Here is an 18,721-nt window from a genome sequence, read left to right on the forward strand (position 1 = left end):
AGAACAATAAAATACTGTAACTGAAAAAAACTTATATAAACTGAGTAAAAAAGATATATTAATATAATGGATATGCAAATAATCCTCTTCATTTTCCAACAGGTGATGATGATTTCACGTGTGTCCGTGTCAGTGCATGTACCTGGATGTGCTGGACCATGTTTCTCAGCTGGACCAGGAACTCCTTGGCCTCAGTGGCTCGGTCTGACAGGCCGGTGAGAGCCTGGGACAGCTGACCCTGCAGAGGACAAAGAGATGGAGTTAAATTATGGCTTCGTACCGCTCCTTTATTACACCCTGAACAAAAATCTGGCTGGAAGTGTTTGGTGAGAGGTCAGGGCATTTTATTTATAAACTATAATAATTTAAACTTGCAAATTAAAATAACCCAACACCAAGAGTAACATTAAATAAAGCGTCTCACGAGCATAGTAAGTCTCACAGGAGGATGTAACAGCAGTGCAGCTTCAATAAACCCACTCATTGACATTAAAGCTCCAGTATGTAACACCTGTCTCCAAAACAGCTACTACTGTACTCATGTTTCAGAGAACTGGGGTTAATTCCTTGACCTAAAATGTGCCGCAGCCTCGCTTTACAAGCGTAGCTGTTTCGCTTCTGCCTTCCCTTGCGTTAAACACATCACTCTGTGTCTCCACAGACACAAACGCCAAACAATGCCATACCGTTTGAACGTAACGTACATTAGCTCATAATGAAAAGTCACACACTACAGCTTTAAAAATCGGGACATTGATTGGTTCATTGGTGCAATTAGGTTTGTTTTAGTTGACATTTCCACCCTTAGGAAATAAACTTTTTTTCTTTTTTAAAAACCGTCCCATCTTATGTGTGAACTCGTGTGAAACGTCAACTGAGGAAACAAAGCTGCTTTACAGCTGCGGTGACGCTGACATTTTCAAGTGTCAGGAGACAAAAATGCAGAGTCAGCCTAATTCTCACAAAGGCATAAGTGACATTTCCAGCTCCAAAACAATGATTTATGTTCAATAATGAAGAACTTGACAGTTGCACAGTTCTGTTATTGAATTATCCCTCCAGTGCTCATGGGATGTGAGCGCTGCTTCTGTTTGAACAGAAACAAACGGGGTTTTCATGTATGTGAGGCAGGGGTTGTGTGAACTGGGAGGTGACGGAGCGGGAGAGGACGCGGCCTGACCCTGTGGGAACATCATTTGGACGAGTGAACCCAACAACCGCTAACTTAGGGAGTGTATTGTCCGCTGGGAGGAAATGAGGGTACAGGGGCTTTATCTGGGAAAAAAAGAAGGGGAAAAATCACTTCAACTCCGGAAGACGGCAATAAAACCGGGCAAAAAAAAAAAGCTGATACGGTGGAAAAACGCTACGAAAACATCCCATCATACGCAGCAGCGAGCTCCTCTGTGTCAACGCAGCTCTTGGAATCTGACGTCGCTCGGTCAAGTGGGAATCCGTGTGCGGGGGCCCGAGAGCTGAACTTTGACCTCTGAGTTTTGGGAAACCATGACAGCTGTCGCTAACGTGAGTCGACAGCACCGAGGGACGGGCTGAGCTGGTAACAGCTGAGCAAAGAGTGGAATGTAAAGTGTCCAGGACTGTGTGGGACGTGAAGGAACTTCCTCTTTGTTCACTTGGGAATCGTCGTCTCAAGAGACACTGAGAAAACACGAGTGTATCATTTCTCCCATGGTGATTTATTTAGTTCAACATATTTCAAAGTAGTATTTTATTGTAGTTTAGTTTGAGTGATTTTAATTGTTGATGAAAAATTTGGTTTGTAAAGTCATTCTTTGGTCACTAGAGCCCGAAATAACTTCTCTAAACAGCATGTTTTCTTGAATCAATCAACTTAAAACTAGTGCTGGGCAAGTTAACGGCATTAACGGCGTTAATGTTAACGTGTTTCCATGATGACTGACCAGAAAAAGCCGTGTGTGACATGTTAAAATGAGTCTCTAAAGTAAACGCTAAACAGTTCAACTGTAGGCACATTAACGGCGCTATAAGAGCTAATGCAGCTAACGGAGATAACGGAGCTAACGGAGCTAAAGGGTAAACGGTGCCTGGACTCCGGTGCGGCGGCACAAAAAAAAGAAAGCGTTACTTTAGAGACTCATTTTAACAATCGGCACAAACATGACGCCACGCGTGTCAGTCGTCATGGAAACACGTTGTGCGTTAACGTCAACACAGTGAACATGCCCAGCACTACTAAAGACCTACAGTACATTTACACTCTACAGCCCACATCCTTCAAGTTTTGAGGCCTAGATTTCAGAGATTATTATTATTTTTTTAAAGTTACAGTTGTCTTGTGGCAAGTGGCAACCGGTCGTGACGTCACCGATAGAAAAATCCCATTTTGAAGCCTAGAGATTTGGCCTGAACTGACGTTCACAGACCTATAAGCAGATTGTTTCCTGATTGTGCTTCAGGAGGAAACCGAGTCCATCTACGTCAAAAAGGCATTTTCACCCATGGAACTGCTGTTCATTGGCCTTTGGCTTTTTTCCTTTTTTGACTATTCTTTGATGGTTGTGCATGAGAATCCCAGTAGATCAACGGTTTCTGAAATACTCAAACCAGCCCATTTGCCTCCAACAACCATGCCAAATTCAGAGTAACTTAAAACCACCTTTGAACTTCAGAGAGTCAACTTTACCATGACTACATGACTGGCTGATTAATATAAAATTGATCAATTGAGCAGATTCTTGCATTTAAAGGGACACTGTGTAGTATTTATGGGTTTATATGACCCACATCCACTTTTTTATACATATTATGTGCTCCTGCATTGTCTAGTCGCTGTATAATAGTTTTTGTTTCATTTTCGTAGTGTTTCAAAAAGTCATGTAAAATAACATGGTCGCGGGCCGCGGTTGCATTGCCACTGTTAGCAGCGAGCCGCCATGTTTCTACGGGAGCCTGTAAGGACAAACACGAGAGAACAAATCAAGCGTCGGAAGTCCCGCCTCCACTGTCTCCGCTTCGTCTGCTACGGCCACAGTAGCTCGCCCTCTCCCTCGCCTCACGAACCTCATCTGCTGATACGGAGAAAGACGACGAGGACGACATTTGACCGGCTGAGGATACCGTAGCGCTCAGGGAAGGGAGGGGGTGAGCAGAGGAGCAGTTCGTTGTTGTCAATTTCAGCCTCTCCTCTAGATGTCACTATAAACTACTTACTTCACCTTTAAGGAGCAGGAACTGTCAATATTTGTTAACATTAACAGTAATTTAAAGAAACGTGGGTTTTCTCTCAAATTTCAGCTTTCTGATACAGTGATGGATGCTGAGGAGGAAGCGTCCCTTTTCAGTCAACGTTCAGTGTTCAGTGACAGAGCAGATGAAATGAAAAGTTCTGGATTGTCTGGAGGCGTTTTTCCACAGTGTCAGTTCAAGAGCCTGCAGAGCTCCCTCCTCAAAAACCAGGTCAAAACGTGCCGTGAAATTCAAGGCTGTTATATTTTCTGCACAGCTCGCAGCGACGTCCTCGCTGAAGACAGATTTCACCAACAGATGGGTTGGACGGCGCAATGGGATGGAGACCAAAGCTTTACAGTTTGAGGTCTGGAAATGGACGGGGGCTACATTTGACTGTCTTTGAATTCATTTAATTGGCTTCTGTTGCTAGGACTGCACACCAGGGGTTTACAAAGACTATTTTATTATTAGAAAATGTTGATTTTGAATCTTTAAGACAGAGGTAAAGAAAGCAGACTGCTCATTTCCCATCCATATGCCCAGACTACATACATACTTTCTATAAATGACCGCATTTCTCAGGTTTCTAATGATTCATGTAGAAATGAGGTCAGCTTTTTCGAGCCTTGCTGACAACAGCCAAAAAATACTAAAGCACATGAAAACCTTTTAAGAAAAACCCTGTTTAGATGCTGCAACGTGAAGGATAAATTCCCCACAGTGCAGTGCACACGCATTATTTTAAATTGCAAGTTCAATTTGCGAAGAGGAAAGACCTCTCCTTTATAACAGGTAGTTAAGACTTCACCTGGACATGATTGCTGTGGCATTATAGCAGAAAATCACACCATTTAATGCTCAATTCGTGCTCTCACTGTTGAGCCAGTTCTTTCTTAGAAACAAGAAGTTCAAAGTTCTTGCATATAAAAATAAGTGTACGCGTTCAGGTTTACATACTAGCCCTTTATTAGTAAATATTAAAGGTGCCATATGTAAGAATGTGGCCAAAAACGGTTACTACATTCAAATTCAAAATACCGAGGTCTTTCAAGTTTCGTTTTCAGACGTAACGGGCAACCCGTGGTTGCTTGGCAGCTGAGACTCTACTGACTGCAATGATTGGTAGACGGCGGTAGGTGGCGCCACATGCCAAAACATGATTTCAAAAAATTTCTGCAAAATATATATTTTTTAATGCAAATATTTTGTGTGTACTGTTGTTGTTGGTGAGTTCAGTTTGTTATATGAACATTATTCCTGAGTCTCTGTGACATATTAGGAGGATTTTATGGCCAGTTGCTTTAGATTTATTACATAATGCACCTTTAAAAAACTATTTAAAACGTCAGAACCAAGACATTTTACGTTGATCTATTATTTATGTATTTATTTTTGATATTTGGGCCACCATTTTGTTTCAAAATAACCTCCTACTGTGTGATGCCCAGACCTCACTCTTCACTCTTTTTGGGATGTTCAATCCAACCATTTAAACAAAGTGTTTTCAGCAGTGAAGAAATGTCAGCCATGTTGGGCTGTGTCCATGGTAACGTCATGCGGCCTGAAGTAAAACGGGGTCGGACCAATAGAATGTGGACGACACACTTGTTGTAACATTGCTTGTAATTTGTCAATATAACACTGTTGGTCGAAGGTTACGAAGCAAAATAAACATGATCCTTTATTCTGTGCAGTTTCTGCTCTTGTGCGTTCGGAAAGAAAAGAAGGAGAAAGACACGACCATCCAACCTCAAAGCAAATCACACGGATGAGATTTTCATCCGTTTCCTGGATGATTGATGACAACTATCAGCCGTAACTTATCATGCATGATATTTACATCTCATCATACTTGAATTTGCATTTTCACATCACGGGAACAGTCTTCACTGTCAAGACATGATTCATGCTACTGTAAATGTAGCGTTCGTCGATGCTCAGAATGCATCCTCGGAGAGTGGAGGACTTTATTTGTATTCTTTTTTTTTTTGAAGGTTTTCCCTCAACAATTCACCATTCACATTAGCTGTAAATGACTTCAAGCTGGCCCCAAGGATGAAACGCATCATTTTGGAAACCGTCAAAATAAAAACCATTCTGCTGCAGAGGAGGATGCTGCGATTCAGCTCCAGGGGGTTTGTTTATATGAGGTGGGGGGGGGTTTTTACGATTTCCAAGATATTTGGAAGCGCTAATCAGCTCTGTAATGAAGCATGTGTGTGAAATGAATAATTCACTGCAGCAGCTCCGGGGCCGTACTATGTGTTCCTCTGTGGCTGTTGAGCCAACTGTCCGATCGGTCACAGGAAATCTATGGATGTCAGAGAGGCATCACTGCCGGTTTGGATTAAACCAACTCCCTTCTAGGAAGTGGGAAGTGCAATGACGGGAGCAGGTGGGAGTAATGTCACTGCTAAGCTCTTTAACGCCGCTGCAGCGCAAAACTACTCCTCCTCAAGCCAATTATGAAACACGTATCCAGAAAAAAATGCATCATCACGAAGGGCAAAGACAGCATTTAAGTTCTCGTAACCTACATTCATGTACAGAAAAGCATTAGGGCCAGATATTATTATTATTTTTTTATTTTTTTTTACACTTAGCCCTAATCTTCCGTCCATAAAGCTTTTATTTTACCAACTCTACTCTTTCTCAAAGCTGCAGGGGGAAATACACAAAAAAAACAGTCTCTCGTGTGTAATTCATGGTTATTCAGTTACACACTGTGTACAGACGTAAGTTGAAGGTGAAAGAAAACGCCAAACAAATTCCACGTTCCCAGTGGTCAAAGAAACCCTGATTAAAACCATGTTGTTTACGTGGGTTTTTGATTAATCACCTTGTAATACAAACAGGTTTTTAATGGCATCACTGGGAATACAAGACATGCTAAATTCATATTTGTCAAATTTTTGGCAAACGTCCTTCATAATTTCCAACAAAAGGCACACGCGTTCATTTTCTGTCTGTTAGCCTAGCCATTAGCCTAGCCATGAATGTGTGTGGTGGATCTCATTCTTTACAATTTAGGACAGCACTGAATATTTTTATTTTATCAATTGCACAAATACCATGCCATGCCACACCATCAAAGACCATGGTGAACAAGTTAATTTAATCTTTGTCTGCTTCATTTTCTGGCAGCGATGCCAATTCCTGCTTTATTTCCTTGGCACATTCATTTGCCTGCCATTAGCATAGTGTTAGCCTAGCCACTATATGAACGTTGGTCACAAATCTTACTGTTTAAAACTCAAAAAGGGCTCAATGTTTTTTAATTAAATCGACTGAAATGATTGAAAGAGGGACTAAAGTACCGGATAAAAAGTCTATAATAAAATTGTAAATGAGCTCCATTTCATGCACAGGTTCAAACACTGGCAATGTATTCATTGCCTTTTTTAGCTAGCTAGCTCAACATTCCTATATATTATACCATTTAATTAGTATACTCTTTAATTTGAGTGTAAAAGAGAGATTTATTTTTGCACATTTTCATTATTAATTGCGTTTCCCCGCTTGACAGCATCAGCAACCAAAGACGCCGACATGAAAGGGTTGTTTACATGAACTGCCGCAGCCCTCAGAGATAATACATTTTCAATTATTAAACAAGAGACTTGGTGATATTCACTGTCTCGGGAAACATTGTGTTGTTAAAAAACGAAGCCGTTACGACTCCCAACACCCTGGAACGGTTAAGACTTGGCCACATTGTGATCCGACTCTGCGCTTAACAAGATCCCACATGAAACAGTTCCGTACGAGCAGAACCTAAGTGGCTGCTGCATTATTCATAACCTATATCTGCTGTCATCAATAATGCAGGAGAAGTCGTTAACTATCCACACACACAGAAAAAAAGTGAACAAACCCAGATAATAACAGCGAGGGCTTTTTAAAGTTGTCACAGTTTCTACATGTGAGGAAACAGAGGCCTTATTTGACGGACACCTGGGACAGCACAGCGGGAAATGGGGCAGAAGTGATCTATTCTCGTCCGTGCCACTTTTATCTGGCGAGAGCATCGTCTCCGAGCACACGATCCAGGTGCCGATCCTAGCCTCTCTGTTTTGACTGTGTCAGGGAGACGACACCTGGTCAGGAAAAGTCTGAGCAGAGAAATGAAGAGTGTGTATTTACTGCTAAACCAGAGGAAGAAGTGGTTTCCTGAAGTGCTTTGTCACAACCGGAGCTAAATCAGGTCAGTCAGCCGAGCAGCGTCGTCTTCATATAAAAACAGAGGTGCAGTTTCTGCTGCTGTTCGGATTTAATATTTCATCTTCACACACTGATAGGATTGTTTTTTTTACTTATGCACTTTCTTATACAAAGTCACTAAGGCCGTGTTTAGACTGCAGCCCAAATCGGATTTGTAAGCATATCCAAGTAGGATCAGATGTAAACTACTATATTCTAATGCAGTGGTTCTCTAACTGTTTATACCAAGTACACACAGGCACTGGTATAGTGAAATTAAAGGTGCCATATGTCAGAATGTGGCCAAAAACGGTTACTACACTCAAATTCAAAATACAGAGGTCGTTCAGGTTTCGTTTTCCGACGTAACTGGCAACCCGTGGTTGCTCGGCAGCTGAGACTCTACTGACTGCAATGATTGGCAGACAGCGGTAGGTGGCGCCACATGCCAAAAGATGATTTCAAAACATAAACATGATTTGCAGTCTGCAAAATATTTTTTTTAATGCAAATATTTTGTCTGTACTGTTGTTGTTGGTGAGTTCAGTTTGTTATATGAACATTATTCCTGAGTCTCTGTGACATATTAGGAGGATTTTATGGCCAGTTGCTTTAGATTTATTACATAATGCACCTTTAAGTTAAGATGGAGATAGAGATAAGGTGACTCTAACTCCTACTATTTAATATTTTTTTGTTATTTGTCTCATTTTCTACGCACTCAAGTCAGCTCCTCTCCGATCACATACCCTGGCATATACAACAGAACAGTATTTTCCTCCAAGTACAACCAGAGAAAACTTGCGTACCACTGGGTTTGAGAACCATGACTCTATAATGCAAGGATGAGATTTTAAAGACATGAAAAAAACAATTCTATTGCAGTCTTTGTGATTTGCTAATTGCGTTCGTTTCAAACTGCACTATTCGGCCCTAATGGTGTGTATTTATGGATTGAGTCATTTAAGGCTTTTAACAGTTTTCTAAAGCATTGATGATGTTGCCATGGTTACTAACAGCCTGGTTAAAGCACAGAATGTATGTGGGTTAAATTTGGGGTTGGCTGCTAAGAAGAACTTCAACTGTCCCATCAAACAATGTAAAAAGGTTATCTCTAGCCAATCAGAACGATGCACTCTCTTTTGACATTTTTCAAATATATCATGCTGTTTTGTCTTGTTTTTCCTTGTTCAAACCTGTCTGCATCCTCTTTGTAATCCTCTTTAACTGGAGTTTTCTACGGAGTCTTGTGCTAGGTCCAATTTAGTTGAAGAGCGGCCTGAGGGTGCAGCTTCATCACCTCTTCAAAGAATGTTGAGTGTTGAGTTGATAAAAAGGACCACACTGATGTTGATGAATCGTTGCAGATAAAAACAGGGTCACTGCAGGATTTAACCGGTGCCGCTGAGCCTCTCTGCTGCTCACATTTCAGGTGAAGCCCACTTCCTTATGCAACTGGTAATCTCATTTTCATATCTGATTTGATATACTGCATCAGAGGAGCTATGATATAACAGAGCTTGATGATTTTTAAAAAGAGACAAAGCTCTTAAAAATCGGACCAAAAAAAAAAACATCTCGGCATTCATTTATGAACAGAAATCAGAGCTTTCTTTTTCTTTTTCAGCCACAAAGGAAAATCAACACCGTAGAGTTTTTGCTGCATTTATCGTTCTCTGATTCCACGCCTAGAGCTAGTTGAAATATTCAGCCGGTTTAAGTTTCCCCACCCAGAAGTTACATGAAAATATATTTTAAAAAAGCCTACAGTTATCTGTGCAGGCAAACACACTTAATTCCCTTTCTTTTTGTTCTACTTGTTTAATTAACAAATTTTACAAAGCTAATCTCTTTACATGGCACCCTAAGGTGTAAATATGACCACCTATAAAAGGGACAGCGTCAACCTGAGTAACTGCGAGGCGTTCAAGTTCCCTCCCACTGTGAAACCTCAGTCCCGTCTCATCGCCTCATCAGTGAAATTACAGTCTGCTAACAAGAACAGCTGAACGCTTCAGTCATTTAGCGGCACATAATCGTGACGTACGTAAAGATTTATTCCACATTATCGCCACAGGTCGCTGGGCCTTTATTGATTTGTTGATAAAAGTGTAGCACTCAGAGGAGCAGAGGAGCACATTCAGCTTTTGCACCGATACACATTTTCCATTCACAACATGAATCCAATCGCAAACCCCATTATGAGAGCCTGATTGGAAAATGAAAAAAAACTATATATATAAATATATAATGTTTAACCAGCTTTTTTTTTTACCAAAAATACCAGATTTTCTTTTGAGCTACTACATTAAAAGCTATACAGTTTCATGTCACAGCTGAATATCCCTTACCTCACCTTTACCTTCCAAGTGTGGAAGTGTTAGAGAGCACATGTAGCCTTCAGTTAGCATCAAAAGTCAAACGAAATTCATTCCATTATGGTTATGGCATAAAGGCTCATTCTGGGGAAATAAAACATTTCACACTATCAGGTGATTGTATAGAGATGGTGATTTAAAGGCTTTATATACTATCTATAGTGATAGCCGTGATAACTATTCATTTTAGCGCCGGTAGCCGGTGCTACTGTCGTTAACGCATGGCGCGTTTCCGTAAAGACTGACCGGAAAACGATGCGTGTCACATCATGTTTACGTGACTCCAAATTGTTAAAATTAGTTTCTTAAGTAACGCTAAACAGGCACACATACGCAGTACACAGGTACGCTGGTTATTTGTAGCGCTGCTCTTTTCGTTCAATAAACAGACCGCTCTCGACTGTAGGTGCGGTAACGACGCTAAAGGAGCTAACGCGGCTAACAGAGCTAACTGGTAAACGGTGCCTGGACTCCAGTGCCGCGGCATGAAAAACTGCGTTACTTTAGAGCACTAATTCATTTATTTACTAAATTGAAGTTCTGTCAATTCTGCTGTGTGCCCTCTAGTGGAATAGTATGTTAAGTATAAACAGCAAGCAACTTCATGAAAAGCTACATCTATATGCATTTGGCTGTGTCTTTTATTTGGGGACCCACTTTTTAAACTACCATGACCCAATTCAGACTCATGATAAGAGCAAATTTGTGCTTACTCAACTAACATTTCTGCAACATCTAATATTCTGAATAAGAATACCAGCCAATATTCTCCCCGTGTTTGAGTGGGTTTTTTCCGTGTTCTTCAGTTTCCTCCCACAGTCAGAAAACATGCACATTTCTGCAAATTGGACACTGTAGATGCGAGTGTGAGAGTGGATGGTTGTTTGTCTCAATGTGGCCCTTTGATGGACTGGCGACCTTTCCACAATGGGGAGGATAAAGTGGCAGAAGATGAGTACAGGGTCTCTGCAGGTTTCAACAAGTCAAATTCAAGACTTTTTAAGACTTCTTTAAGACGACAATGAATGCAATTTAAGACCCATTTCAAATCCATACTGGCAAAAAATGGGGCTTTCTGTGGGCTTTCATTAAGTTTTCTCCGCTGCTATGCTAAGCAACACCGCGGCGCGCGCACAGCACACTAGCTAGTGGTGCTCGATAAATTCTCCCCGGGCAGCACAGGTGGCCTACTTTAGTTCCATGTTGTAGTTATTGTTATCGCATCATCAAAAATAGAAACATTTCAATGCGAGACTGAAGTTGATGCATGTTTTAAATAAAAGTAACATTACTAGATTTTTAAGACCTTTCAAAATTCTATTTAAGAACTTTAATGAGATATGAGAAGAATTTAAGACATTTTAAGGCCTTAAATTCAAATGATTGGATTTAAGACTTTTTAAGACCCCGTGCATACCCTTTTGAGTAAGAAAACCAGCCAATTCCAAAAGATATATGTTAAGTGATTGTGAATCACAGCTTCATTTCAAGTCAAAACTGGAAATTTTTAGCAAACGCTCTTTGGCAAGTCAAAATAGAATCCCATATGTGGGTCCTGACTCAGGGAATGACTACATGTCTACATGTGGCTAAAGAGCATGTATATCAGAAGGGGCACATGTGCAAAGTGAAAAAAAATCACTTGTGAATTCCTCACATTCCTCATTTGACAGCCGTTTTCTGTTTGCTTGCAGAGCTCAAACGGGAAAATTTCATCATCACTTAATTTTTCAAATCTCCTCGACTGCCTCGGATTTATCTCTCCTCTTGTGGCAACAGGGCAAATTACTTTTTTTTTTTGTGATTTATTTTCTGCATACCCATGCGTCATCTTGCTTTAAGCTTCCATTTGATTTATCACCTTTAATTGCCACTAAATGGACCAGGGTGACGGAGTGTGACCTAGATTGCATTGGGGGGGCCCCCGTCTTGTGTGACATCTTATGGCATCCATGATGACATGAGGACCACTCACTGTAAGGAGATTAAACACTGCGATGATGCCCCTTTACTCATGCTAATGTGATTTACTGAGATTAACACGAACACCCGATCAACAGGAACAACAGGAACCCCTCTGACAAATCTGCACAGCCAGACGGGAGCTGACCCGAGTCACTCTACAACGTCTGCTACTCCTTTGTAACCGGAATTGACTTTGGAGTCGTGAAATTGATTTAACACTGTGGCTTAGACATGGTCACGCAATCCAAAGGCATTGGGGGGGGGGGGGTAAAACCACAATGGTTGTTATTGCCAGTGAGGCCAGCAGAGAGGTCAATGGAGATCATGTATGTGAGCGCAAACTGCTGCGAAGCAACATGAAGAGTGGGAGTAATGATCTAAAGCAGACGTGCACACACACACACACACACTGTAGAAGAAGGAGGGGAAGTCTGAAAAGCATCAGGGATGGATTCCTCCTGGGGTCCAGTATCTTAGAGACCTCTTCTGATCTGCACAACATCAAGAGAGAATTGGTTGCCATGGCGGCAGGTGGCTCAACTCTTTGTCCATAAAGAGAGAGGTGTTTCACAGAGAGAGAGAGAGAGAGAGGGAGAAAAATGGTTTATCTCAGTGAAATAAAAACCTTGAAGGAAATCACAGGAGGAAAAATAGACAAGAACTAATGAAACGATATAAGCACAGCGGAGGGTGCTGCCACGTTTTCTACCACTAAAATGTTTTTTTTCAACTTTTTTAATGTTCATCACTGATGGTTCAAACTGACATCTTTTTTCCAGAAACACAAGCATGAGTCCCTTTTTTTCCACAATAAATGTCCATCAATATTAACTTAAGGCACGGATTTCCAGGGGGTGGAACGGTTCAGTTTGGGTTCGGTACGGTATGCTACGTATGTTTTTGCATTTCCATTAGGAATAGTACCAAAATAGTCTCTTTGACACAAACGACCACACACACACCAAGCAGAAAAACACCGGGATGCTCTGTTGTTGTCTGTTGCGTCCCGGTACAACGTCACGCAACATAATACGAGATATTATCTCACTGACACGGTCATCAGGTACAACCACTGTGCGAAATACAGGGGGGTCTTGGGTGGTTAGACCCCCCTGATTAACATTCAAATCATCCACAAATGCAAAATTTTAGGGGGGGTCTTAACATGTTACAGTGTAATTGGAAAGCATGTCTAAAGATTTTTGTAATTTCAGTTTGACATATATGATCTACATACATAATACACTTTGCATGCTTTCTTATCCTTTATGACCAAACAAAATGTCAATTATTTTATTTCTAATTGCCCACACAAGCCCACACCTGACAGGGAAGATAGCCAATACTGCAGGGTGGCACCTGGGGTGGTGAAACAGTATTGTGCAACATATGAGAGACGGGACCCCCCGATTATTAATGGGTATTTCGCACACTGGGTACAGCGCACATCCCGCCTACCTCAGTAAAGGTACTGTACCAAGTCAAAACTCAAACCTGACAAAAACAAAATGTAACCCTTTAACATCGAGCGTATCGCTGATGACATCTTTCCGCAAATGCAACTTGCATCACCGCAGTCACGCGGAAATTCCAACGGTTTCTGAAAGCTGGGAAAGATACACGTCAGAGCCAATGTGTGGTTGTTATGGTCATTTCCCTGGCGTTTTTTCAGGAAGTCGACATTTTGAGGCTTATGTGTGTTTAAGGGTTAAAGGGTTAAAGCAGCACCGTCCATCCATTGAGTGAGAGACTGTGGACAGGTCACAAGGTCAACGCACAGAGACACAAACAACCACTCGCATTAAGTCTCTAATTGACCTAACTACAATATGCATGTCTTTTGGTGGAAAAACCCACAGACAGAGATGCAACCTCGACACAGAAAGAGACCAGTTAAACAGAGACAAACACACAGAGACATAATCATCTGCAGTTATTTCCACTCACTGTTTTGGTTCATAATTCATCATTGATGCTTCCACAACATCCAGTGGTGATGGGCAGAAAAAAAACTGAACTAAACTGGCTTGTACTGGCTGCTAACAATGACTAACAATGTCTGAGATACGTTTGCATTTTTCACTTCTCAACTGCAATGAGGTGAACTTGAGGGTGATGATGACTCCCAGTTCGTATGTAAATAGAACGTAGTAGTGACCTTGCGCCACCCCCACCCCAAACTGATGAATGTCCCGTTCTTTTTAGCTGTAGAATCCACTTCTGAAACTTTATCATGGGAACTGATTCAGCCATAAGTCTCACTGGAGCTCATACGCCTGATTAGCATTCTGTGAACTCACCTGGCCTGAAAGGAAATGACATTTTTTCATATTTAAAATTTGAAAACACATTTACAGCTTTAAGCTGAACACATGCGACAAAATGGAGGAGTGACTGATCCGATTTCAAGGGAAGCCAGTCACACTGCGAGTTTCAACTCTGTAATCATGTTGCAAGAACACAATTAATGCGTCAATATCTGCGGGATATGGAAAAAAAACGCTCTCATTGTTTCCTCTGGTGAGCTTTGTGAGGAACAGCCCAAAGCTTTAAAAGACGTCCATCCTCACTGGTGCCAGCTCTGAGCCATCTGTTACAGTTCTGTAGGCAACAGCAGCAGCTTCACATGACAGGTCAGAAATAAGCAGGTGCCATGTTAGAAGCCAAAAAGAGGGTGGATAACTACTGGATACTGGCACCACCCCCTCCGCTACCATTGATTTGGTGTCTAAAAATACTACCTCAGCTTTTTTCCCCCCCATTTTAGATCCAAGCAAAAAAAAATGTGATCAACTTTTCAAGTGATGACAATTTGACGCGAGTGAAGCGTTCAAACCCCCCTCTGATTTTTCCATCAATTTTAAAACTGACCCCCTCAAACCTGGGGTCAAACACTATCACAGCATCATCGAGGGGAGATGATTGGACTGGAGCTCTGCTAATGGCTGTTTTGTGACATATACACTAATATACTGGGGCAGTGAAAGAAAGGGGACAGCACAGCTGAGGCTGTGTGTCACAGATTGTGTATAAAAATGGACACAGACTACCAGCTGCAAAACAAACTCCACTTGTGAAGCCTCAACATTCCTGCAACCAGGCTGTCAATCACACTCATGTACCCTCATATGTGCCACGCCTTTTTGTTTATTTTCCTCTAAAAGGGAAGTACAATTTACAAAAATGAGGCCATGATCTCCTCGGAAACATATTCACAGATTCAAGTGAGAAGTGGATCGATTTTCTGAGTGCTTTTTGCAGCCAGAAGAGTCGCCCCCTGGTGGCTAACATCAACTTACGCCCTTATCTACAAAGAAACAGAACTTTATATGATCGAGTTCTTTTTTCGTTCTTCTCGTCATACGCACAACCCACCACAAAAACAACTCCAAACCCTGCAGTGCATATGCCAGGCCTGTATGTGGTGCTGTAAAGCTGCATCACATCATCCTTCACCTTTTTCCATAAGTAACTAGAAAAGCACTCGGAGAGCGCAGACCTCCGCCAAGGCAGCTCAGTGCCTACAAAATACACCCTGCCAGCGCGCCTTGGACGGACAGCGGGTGTTGTAACCAGCGATAACGATAGCGACCAGTGTTATGTTGTGTTGCTAACAGACAAACAAACTGTCTGGAGGTCAACTATTTTGAATTCCCAAAACACCAATTCCATGAGTCAACTAGGGTTGGGTAGGTTCATAATTGAATCGATACGGTACTGGTATCGCTATCTGGAATTCAGGATACCGATACCAAACGTTACCTTATTCCCGTACGTTTAAAATGTTTTTCAGTTGTAAAACAAAGTCTACACAACAACAATCAGCTGTGGACTGTGAGCTAACTGGCCGAAAGTTAGCCACACGGCTAACGCTAGCCACAGACGACAAGCAAACACTTTTTTGAACGAGTCAGAGGCTGACCCGGTTATGTCATGTCTCTCTCCGGGCAACAAAAGACGACATCAGCAGTAGTAGTAGTAGCACTGTGCTAGCAGTAGCACCACTAGCGTTGGTAGCTGATGCAGCTTTCCATGAGTCAAAAACAGTACATTCTTAAATAAATCCCGTGTTTGACCAGGTGCTTCATCAGTTTTGAGATGTTTCCCTGGCCCGCCTTGCATTTCGCATCATCGAGCGGTGTCTACGTCTAACTTTCGACCACTTTCGGCTTTCCATTATTGCCGTTGTGCTCTCGTAGACTCGCGACGCTTAGCTCTCACATTCTCGTGCGATCTCCCAGACATTTCAAGTACCAAGTCGGTACCAAGTACAAAAAGTACCGGCTTTCGGTACCAAACCCTACACGCAACGTTTCCAATTTCTCCGGCAAAAATTCTCTTCATGGACACAAGGAGACACTGGCTCTACACATTACACTTCCTGTGTGTGTGTGTGTGTGAGTATTGAATATTGTCAGATATTTTGGTCTACGTCCTCCCTCTCGTCTCTGGATTCTGAAATGTGCAGGTGAAGTTTCCTGCTGCTGCTGGTGGTGCAGAGGCGTTGATAGAAACACATGCAGCTCTGCCTTCCGAGGCCTTTCCTTGCCCACGACAACTCGCCAATCAAAAATAGCATTACGGTGCACTCACACACACACACACACAGACACACACAGACACGGATCACATTTACAGCACCACTATTATTCCTGCCTAATGATGACTGGAGCTGTTCAAAGCTCAAGGGAATGGAACCGAGACGGAGAGCTCTCTGTCTCAGGAGACAAATGGTCATGTGATGACATCTCGATAGAATCTGTGTGCGACATGAGTTTATCATTTGAAGGAAAATAAGCAGACGTGATAGAGGAAGCAGCTGATAAAGGAGTCTGATGCTGCTGCTGCTGCTGCTGCTGGAAGCTGGTGGTGGTTCTCCACTCGTGAACAGAATTACAATCAGAACTGCCTCCTGATATGTTTTGTGCACCAAAGACAGGAGACAGGAGTTCCCAGTCTGGAGACATGAGCACTCATCTGAAAGCTGAGCTGAGGACTTTTACGACAATAAAAACATAAACCGTTAAGGTAACTGTTTTCTGTGCATCATAAAGGCTTCATTTACAGATCATGAAAATGTTTGTCGACTGGAGGCTGTGAGGCATGGATGATAAGACAGTGACAATAATATCCATGGTGCACTTGTTGCTCAGCTCAAGAGGATGAATTATTGCTTCATTATTCATTATTATTCTTCACTGCAGTGGCTGACAAATCAAACGAAGCATTAGCTCCTAACCTTAATGTAACCACAATTCAAATCAAATACAAGTACACACACACACACACACACACACACACACACACACACACACACACACACACACACACACACACACACACACACACACACACACACACACACCTGTGCTGTTGGAACACCACTTTGACTTCCTCAACAAAACCTCATAGGGTTTGGATTTTGGTACTTATTTGGACAACTGGTCCTGAAAAGTCAATGTTGTGGACAAGGAGGCAACAAACACAAGGACACACACACACACACACACACACACACACACACACACACACACACACACACACACACACACACACACACACACACACACACACACACACACACACACACACACACACACACACACACACACACACACACACACACACACACACACACACACACACACACACACACAGCTATTTTGTATGAGGACACAGAACTGACTTGACTCATTTTGACAATGCATTATTAACTTAACCACAACGACCACATTTCACACTTCAACACATTCCTCTGCCTCATTAGGACCAGGTTTTGGTCTCCATGAGGATTACTGGTTCTGACCCCAGGTCAGTCTGTTCTTCATACCAGAAAAGACACACATTCTCTCTCTCTCTCACACACACACGCACGCACGCACGCACAACAAAGCTGCATCAATCATTTTACGCACATACCTTGTGCAGTTTCCACATTGCGCCCAGAGCTTTGACCTCGTGTGTTCCGTGTTTTCCTTCCTCCAGACACTGATAACACACCGGCGTCTTACACTGCACACAGTACATGCTCAGGTTCTCCAGTTCGTGTTCTGTGCAGGTGGAGATTTTGCGGGGACTCGTGCGGCGACTGATGCGCCCCTGCGCCGGCGGCACCAGGCGGTGCTTGGCGAGGGGACCGCGGGGAGGATGGCACCGCAGGCGGCACGGGTCGCAGTAGAAGACGTCGCACTGCTCGCACATCACCGTGGCCTCCTTCGGACTCTTCTCGCACAGCTGACACTTGAGAGCGGCCGCTTTGCTCTGCTGGTACCGGTCCACAACGCCCTCCAGCACCCGGTTCTTGGGGAATCCGCGGAGACCCCGGTCGTCCAGGATGAGACTGCGGTGACACTGCGGGCATGTGATGCAGGAGTTGCGGGGAATCGGGGGTAAAGAGCCGGGCTGTGGTAGCAGGTGATGTTGCGGAGGAGGCTGGGGGACACTCGGGGGGAAAACCCGCACCCCGTTTGGTGATTTTTGGCAAGGAGTGGTCGGGGTGCTCACGAAGCCTCCGTATGATCCATACCCACTGTCCGCCTCACTGTACAGGCTCATTTTATCCAAATCCAGGTAATCATAGTCGGAGACACCGGAGCCGGAGGCTCGGCTGCTCTGTGGAGACTCCGCGTCAGGCGTCTGCACCAGGATATTCCGAGCACAAGCCAAGCAAATGTTGTGGGAGCACGGCAGTATGATGGGCTCCCGGAAAAACGAGCCGCAAACTGGACATTTTAACTCTTCCTCCATTTCATCCATGGCTGCTGCTGCAGATAGGTGAGAGATTCCCTCTGTGGCGTGAGAACACAAACAGGACGAGTCACAGCTGAGCTTCAGCTCACTTCACTCTGCTGCTGCTGCTGCTGCTGCTTGTGCGTAAAAGCCGGAGCTCCAGTCTCTTCCTGCTGCGTCTACAAGTGCAACCTTGACCAGAGGGAAGGCATCGACCAATGAAACTCACTCCTCCTCAA

The 18,721-nt window shown here is 43.0% G+C and overlaps 1 protein-coding gene across 7 annotated transcripts in view; it reads right to left on the minus strand.

The window, feature by feature from the left end:
- Positions 1-18,509, minus strand: part of trim9 (tripartite motif containing 9) — a gene marked incomplete at both ends in the record, with an annotated part of 48,921 nt that extends 30,412 nt beyond the window's left edge. For 6 of the 7 annotated variants that reach the window (XM_083902477.1, XM_083902479.1, XM_083902478.1 and 3 more), the window contains 2 exons: positions 143-238; positions 17,673-18,509. In XM_083902477.1, coding sequence (XP_083758603.1) covers positions 143-238; positions 17,673-18,509 — 933 coding nt within the window. The remainder of the gene's footprint in view (positions 1-142; positions 239-17,672) is intronic. The other variant, XM_083902480.1, reaches the window with a different exon arrangement.
- Between the last annotated feature and the right edge of the window lie 212 nt (positions 18,510-18,721).

The sequence above is a fragment of the Microchirus variegatus genome, assembly GCF_963457635.1.
Source record: "Microchirus variegatus genome assembly, chromosome: 16".
Lineage (NCBI taxonomy): Eukaryota > Metazoa > Chordata > Actinopteri > Pleuronectiformes > Soleidae > Microchirus > Microchirus variegatus.